At 35.3% G+C, this 7,467-nt stretch overlaps 1 protein-coding gene across 2 annotated transcripts in view; it reads left to right on the top strand.

Annotated features, from left to right (window-relative positions):
• BTF3L4 (basic transcription factor 3-like 4) overlaps positions 1-5,697 on the top strand; it is a 27,028-nt gene extending 21,331 nt beyond the window's left edge. Inside the window, exons 1-3 of one of the 2 annotated variants that reach the window (XM_012639461.1) lie at positions 2,020-2,266; positions 3,416-3,475; positions 4,014-5,697. In XM_012639461.1, the coding sequence (XP_012494915.1) occupies positions 2,071-2,266; positions 3,416-3,475; positions 4,014-4,060 (303 nt within the window). In that variant the 5' untranslated portion in view covers positions 2,020-2,070 and the 3' untranslated portion in view covers positions 4,061-5,697. Of the gene's footprint in view, positions 1-2,019; positions 2,267-3,415; positions 3,476-4,013 lie in introns of those variants that run through there. The other variant, XM_012639460.1, reaches the window with a different exon arrangement.
• The last annotated feature ends 1,770 nt before the right edge of the window (positions 5,698-7,467 follow it).

Raw genomic sequence — 7,467 nt, 5'->3', positions numbered from 1 at the left:
ACCATGCCTGGCTTATTTTTTCTATATATTTTTAGTTGTGCAGATAATTTCTTTCTATTTTTTAGTAGAGATGGGGTCTCGCTCTTGCTCAGTCTGGTCTCGAACTCCCGAGCTCAAACAATTTGCCCGCCTCGGCCTCCCAGAGTACTAGGATTACAGGTGTGAGCCACTGCGCCTGGCCTATAGCCTGGATTTTTAAAAAATAATACTGATTTCAAATTTCTTGTGATTTTAATGTCTATAAATAAAAAATGTCTTAAATTCTAATATTTGAGACTCTTTGTAACTGGAAGTATTGTTGTAAACTGTGTAATTTGATCTTGATTTGGAAAATATAGTCCTACCATATCTTTATTTATTCTTTTCCTGTACTAAAATTATGTGCTTCTAGGCTAGATCCAGAGCAGCATCCCATTTCGTATCCACTGTCACCCTTCTCAAGCCCTTCCTCTCCCAGATTGCAGCCACTTTAACATCGAACTTTTCTACCAAAACTATAATTATCTTTGAAGTATATGATTTATCTTTCCTAAAGTTAATATTAAGTAACTCACAATGCCATTTGTTTCTAACAGCTGGATTAAATGCTTATTGTGTGTGATATACTTAATAGAACCTTAAGTATAATACTGAGAGAGGGAAGGGTATAGAATTGAAATAGTGATTTTTATCAGAAAAAGTTGGTAACTCATTTGTGGGTTTTAGTTATAATTTTCCAGGGATTAGCCTTTATTTTCTCTGTGTTCCAGGTCTTGCCTGAAATTTAGAAGTCCCTTTCTTCCCCTTCCTTTCTGGTGCTGTCAATAGTGGTGATCACCTCTGAGGAAGAAAAGCCCACTTCCCACTGACCATGGAGAACACTCAGCATCTCTGCTTGATTGTGACAAGGGCAGTTTTTGGATGGAACATGAAATGCTTCTAAAGTAGCCAAGAGTTAACTCTCCTAACCTTTTTATATTAATAAGCATGTTACCACCAAGGTAACTTACCCAGTGGAATCAACTACACAGTGGAATCCCATTATTTACACATTTAACTTACGCAAATTCAACTCTACCAAAAAAAAAAAAAAACCCAGAAAGTACATGAGTGAAAGAGAAAAATAATTTAAATAGTGTGTGTTCAGCCTTCCATTTCAGTAAGTCCCAGGCAATGGATGAAATCAAATCTGAAACAGTTCATATTAATAGAAGTTATAAAAAGAATGTGAGGGCGATTTTAAAGGTTTCTCAGTCATAGATAAAGCATGTTCAGGTAGCCAAGGAAGTGGGTGGGAGAGCTTCTTTGACCTTATAGGGGTATTGAAGGTTATGGAGAAGCTACCCTTAAGAATTAGAGGAACTGACAAAATCCCCTATAAAGAATGACATCATGAGAACAAGGTGAAATTTTTGTAAATTTATTAAGTGTTCGAAGGAGTGAAACACCTGATTGATTAAATTTCTGAGTGTTCTTTATGGATTTTCAGTGGTTATTTTTGCCATATACTATTTCCCCTTTACAGCCAGTCTCCTAAGTAAGATGCTACCCCACCAAATAGTAATTACATTGATTTTGATAGCATAAATTGAGTAAGATAATGGGTAATTTCATTCAGAAGCAAGGTCTTGGCTGTTAATTCCATTTTTTTTTTAAACGTGGGCATGAATTTCCTTCTCTTAGAAGTCTTTGAATTTAAAATCTAGATTCTATAACAAAATGACTATTTCTTGACCATCCTAGTAATTTGTGCAGTCTACACCATTGTACTTTATTACTGGGGTCTTTTTCCACTCATGTCCTCTGCTTAGCTATAATTACTACCTTAGCATTGCATAATTACCAAGTAAAAAACCATAATTGGCCAAGTTGCTTTTTATCTTTATTTTTTATTTTATTTATCTATTTATTTTTAAGCCAGTCAAATTTAGCAGTGGGGGGCTGTATACCAACTTTAGTGGCACTAATGTTAATAAGCTCTGATAACCTACTATCATTGGGAACAGCCCTAAGTTGCTTTTTAAAAAGATACTGTTTTAGTTGTACCTAGCATGTAAAGTATATTTTCCTTCTGTGATCATACAGGTGAACATGATTAAAGATGATGGGACAGTTATTCATTTCAACAATCCCAAAGTCCAGGCTTCCCTGTCTGCTAACACCTTTGCAATTACCGGTCATGCAGAAGCTAAACCAATCACAGAAATGCTTCCCGGAATATTAAGTCAGCTGGGTGCTGACAGCTTAACAAGCCTTAGAAAGTTAGCTGAACAGTTCCCACGGCAAGGTAAGTATTTTAATTTCGTACCTCTTTCTCCCCCAACCTTAGTTAAAGAACCTAATTTAAAAAGTGGGCTGGGCACAGTGGCTTACGCCTGTAATCTCAACACTTTGGGAAGCCGAGGCAGAAGGATCTCGTGAAGCCAGGAGTTTGAGACCAGCCTGGGCAACATAGTGAAACTCCATTTCTAAAAAAAAATGTGTTTTAAATTAGCCAAGCATGGTGGCATGAACTGTAGTCCTAGCTACTCAGGAGGTTGAAACAGGAAGGATCACTTGAGCCCAGGAGTTTGAGGTTGCAGTGAGCTGTGATCACACCACTGTACCTCAGCCTGGGCAACACAGCAAGACCCTGTCAAGGAATGAATGAATGATTGCCCCATCTTAAATTGAATTTGCCCGTATGTAATTATTTTACCTTCTATAAAGGCACTTGTATGTTTCATAAAATTTTAAGTTTCTTTCTTTAGTAATTATGTAGTATAGCATATAGAATATTCAGAAACATTTTGGTAATAATATAGTAAGTTGAGAGGTAATTGCCTAAAAGGAAAGTGCCAGGATCTGCAGGCCACAATTTAAACAGTTAATTAATTTGATATTCACTGCTAATTAATGACAACCAGAAAATACTATTATCAGAGAACTATATTTTTGTCAAATATTATTGAGTGCACTATAGATGCAACAACCATAAGTTATGAATTTCCAAGATAGTCCTGATTTCAAATATGTATTATTCCCCTAAAAACCAAAAAGGCTAGTATTTCAGTGCCTATACTACAAAGCTAGACATTTTCTTACAACAAAAGAAATGGGAAAAAACTTGAATATTAATTTTTTATTTGGAGAAGATAGCCACCATAAATTAAATGTCTTTTTACTCAGACTCATCTGAATTATTCCATTTTGCATATAAATTTTACCTTTGCTGCCCACTAAAATTGCCAGCTGTATTGGTGTGTATCTAAGTTAAAGTTTTGTTGATTTTAATGTTACTTAAGCAAAGAAATGTGAATAGCATTTTAGATTGACAATATTTAGCTTTTTCTCAACAAACATGAGATTTAGACAGGAAAAAGGATAAACATTTTAATCATTCTGTTAAAGGTCTTTGTTGTCAATGATTAACAACATTAAAATAAACTTTTTGTAGTCTTGGATAGCAAAGCACCAAAACCAGAAGACATTGATGAAGAGGATGATGACGTTCCAGGTAAATCACATTTCTTTAGTCTTAAGATTTTTAGCATCTCATTTCTCTCATTGCATGGATGACTTTCAGGTTTTTGTTGATTAGGAGCTCGTGAATTTAAGTTGGTTCACAATGATGTGTGGATAGGATTTAATGAAAAAGAATACTACCACCCCCCATTTAGAACTTCAAAATTGTTGTAAAAAGCTCTGCTGCCTGCATTTATTAAATTGAAATCACTGTGATTATAAATTTGCATAGTTATTGTTATAACATTTCTGTGTGAATTATAATTGACATATGAAAATGCCATTCACCTTAATGGTTTGCATAGACAGAATAGATGAACATTTCTTTAGGATTACTGTTGTAAATCGATAATTCAGTTTTTATTATTGAGATCCCACCAGTTTATTTCTGCCTGTTGTGCTGTATGTTTTCAGGCTAATTCTAGTTTCAATAATTTTGTTTTTATTTGGGTAAAAAGTTAAGAGTTTCATGTACCTCTTTTTCCTTTTTTGTATTCTTTGATTCATTTACTTTTTTTTTTTTTTTTCAGATCTTGTAGAAAATTTTGATGAGGCATCAAAGAATGAAGCTAACTAAAATTTTTTTCTGGTTTTTTGGAAGCTGGCATGGACTAGATTTAACAAATCAGCTATGTGGTTCCAAAGTTTTACAGACACGGAGAACATCACCTGTTACTAGTTCAGTAATATAAATATTTTGTATATTAATAATGCTGTTTGTTCAGCATTTTTCGGTCATTTGATTTTGCATTTTGCACTTCCAGGATCTATTCTTTTGGTCAAAATATGAAGTATTGGTGCAGTTTGAGGGTGTTTTGGTTTTTGATTCTTGGGTTTTTTGTTGTGTTTTTTGTTGGGGTATTTTTGGTGTATGTATGTGTATGTATGTGTATGGGTATGTATGTATACAGTGGAGAGCAAATTGGAAAACAGTTCTATTTATCCTCCTCCTTCCCCCAGTGGAAATAAAACAAATCTTTACATTTGTTACTTTTTTTCCCCCCCCAATAATGCACAGAATTAATGAAAAGTGAGTATCTTGGATTTCGGATCTGAAGAGATTTTCCATTGGAGGTTTGGTTTTAATTTGCTTGGTTAACTATCATATTTTTCATACATTTCTCTGGGTTTAAAATGTCTTGAGATACTTTGCCACCAGCTTCATGCTGGAGTGATGGGTAGCATATCTTTGGTGTGGTTGCCTTAGATTCACTTACCTAGTCAGGCCCATAAAGAATTTCTTCTACTAGCTTTCTTCCTAAATGCCTGTTTTCCTCTCCTTTTGGTCTCCAGATGGCCTGGTCAGCCTTTGGTAATGTTCTTCCTCATCTTCCATCTAGCTTGAGAAGGATGTTCTCCATATAGAGTTAAGTGAGTGCCTAATCTCTCTTTTTGTAAGATTTTGTTCCCTCATCTGGAGGAACAACAGCTTCATCTTCAGCATTTCCTGTTGATTTTACAGTGTGGTAGATTTCAAACTGGAATAGCTAGCATGTGCTTGCTAAATAATTTTATGCCAGCCTTATCCTATATCCTAGCTGTTCTTAATAGCAGGTGCAAAAATGCCTCTTTTTCAGCAAGATTGAAATTGGGAATGTCCTTTTGAATCAGAAGAAAATAGGCCATAGACTCATCCCCCAGCACAAATGGGCTTTCTGTGAAATGGTACTGGCCCTAGGAGGATTTCCTCAACCACTGTCCTACTCTTGGCCATGAACCTACCTCTGGGTTGGATCTTACTATTGTAGCTGCTCACAACACCCTCCTGCATGCTTAGAATAATGTTTTGGGGGGAGCACTGGTAAAACACAGTATTTATTTTCTCACCTCCTTTCAGAGGACTTGGAGGTAAGTTGCATTCATTCACTCAAGATTCCCTCTTGCTGTCTGATAAAAGCTTGCATTTTCCTATATCAGCATTTGTTATAGCCAATGTTTAAGGATAAGATTTAGAAAATCTATCATTTCCTGGCCCATCAACAAACTTAACTATGGCTTAACTTTGCAGTATACCAACTTTTTTGTGTGTCAAGCTAGATATCTTTATTTGATATCTAAAGTGCAAGACCAACAAACTATTGAGAGATCTACAGACATGAAGGCAAAGCTCTTGTATTTTTTTTCATCCAAACACCTCAATTTATTTTATAAATTTGTTCATTTTTCCTGTTATGTTTTATATAATATATGGACTTAACAAAATAAAATAACAGTAATAAAATAACAGTACAAAAGAGGAGAATATTTCCTCTTGTGCTTCTCTTATTCTTGTCTACAGAATTTCCTTCTTTTGTATTACTCTTCTATTCCCCATCACAAATGAATTTTAGTATGGTCATTGTTTGAAATAATGTCTCATTCGTTGTTAGGTCAGTAGCTCTGCATGGTCTGCATAATCCAGAATTCTGTTCCTCTGATTATCCCAAGGGGCAAATTGTAGAGCAGAAAGAGTTAGGGGGACCGCTTCAAGTGGCTAGAAACAAATAAAGATAGGCAGTGTAGTTAATGAAAAAAAGAGCACATGTCTAGAAGTCAGGAATCTTGTGTTCTAGTCCAGACTCTGGCATTAATTTTGTGATCGTGGGCAGGTCACCTAACCACTCTAAAATTCATCATCAGTCAAATAAGATGTTTCTAAATCTAAAGTTTCTTCTGCAGTTCTGTGAACCTCATTTCTGAAAATTTTCAAGGAGGGGATTCTACCATCTGTTCAGAGATGTCTTTATTTTTATCGATAACCATAAATCTTTGTGTATGTGCGCTTCTGCTTTTCCCCTTTTAATCATATTTTAGCTACTTTCCCAGAGGATCTCTGGTCAGTGTTCCCTATTATCTTATTGGCAACAATTCGTAATGGTTAACCTGTCTTTGAGAGCATCAAAGAAATCCTCAGCAGAAAGAAATATTCCTGCCTTTAGCAGGGATAGGCATAGGATAAGAGTACAGATGAAAATTTTATAAATTATAGTGTTCTTGGCATAAATGTGAATTAAATAGTTTTTTATATATAAAGAACTAATTGCTAAATATGTGCTTTTTACTAAGATTAGGTATTTTTTGCCTACAAGTGATTACAAATCACTTCCTGGGGAAATTGGCCTTAAAATGTTAGGATAATTCAAGAATTGTCTGCAGAAAATTGATTCATGGTCTTAATTTTTGTGGTTAGTCCTTTCAGGCTTTTGTAAAACTCCTCATATATAACTGTTTTGGGCAAGCCCAAAGTAAATGATTGGGCCCTCATATCTGTTTTACCCTTATTTTTCCTATTAAGTAAAGTTTTAAGAATACATCAAGCACCTTAATTTATTGTTGTTAAGTAACTAGTACTTAGAGGATTCCATTAAATTCATTTTAATAAGCGTATCATGTTCTTGTGAAAAACCCGTATCTGGGATGTGTTTAATTTGTTTTAATTCAGTGTTTAACCCTAAGTACCCATAAATAAGATATCATAAGAAGAAATAGTATAGTGAGAAGAGCACAGGTTTTTAGATAGAGATCAATTCCACTATCTACCGTTACACTGTAACCTCTCCAACAGGGCTGCTGCAGTGTACAACTTCAGGAGCCATTCATACTTGTGTTCCAGAAGGGGCCGTTTCCATAGACTACAATGTGAATAGTGCCCCTGTTAATAGTGCAACAGTGGCCCTTGTTCTCTGAGCCTCAGTTTCCTCTGTAAAATGGTATCTAAGAATCAAACAATTCCTTCGAATCTTCTAAATAATTAAGATGAAGATGAGAAAAGATTAAAGTGTTTTATCTCCCAAGCCATGGCAGAAAGTCACTTTCTGGAGCTCATGGTTCTAGGTACAGAAAGGCTCCATTCTACACTGACTTTCAACCTGTATTGCTATCCCACAGAGTTTGCCTGGATTATTGTAGCTTCCTTATTAGTCTTGTTTGTAATTCACTTTCTCCAACCCTCTATACAGGAGTCAAACTCCCTACATTTCATATCTGAGCACATCATAGCCTTAC

The sequence above is a fragment of the Propithecus coquereli genome, unplaced genomic scaffold (assembly GCF_000956105.1).
Source record: "Propithecus coquereli isolate 6110/MARCELLA unplaced genomic scaffold, Pcoq_1.0 Scaffold14, whole genome shotgun sequence".
NCBI lineage: Eukaryota > Metazoa > Chordata > Mammalia > Primates > Indriidae > Propithecus > Propithecus coquereli.
The sequence above is the reverse complement of the archived record's forward strand: the minus strand, read 5'-3'. Positions and strand labels throughout refer to the sequence as shown.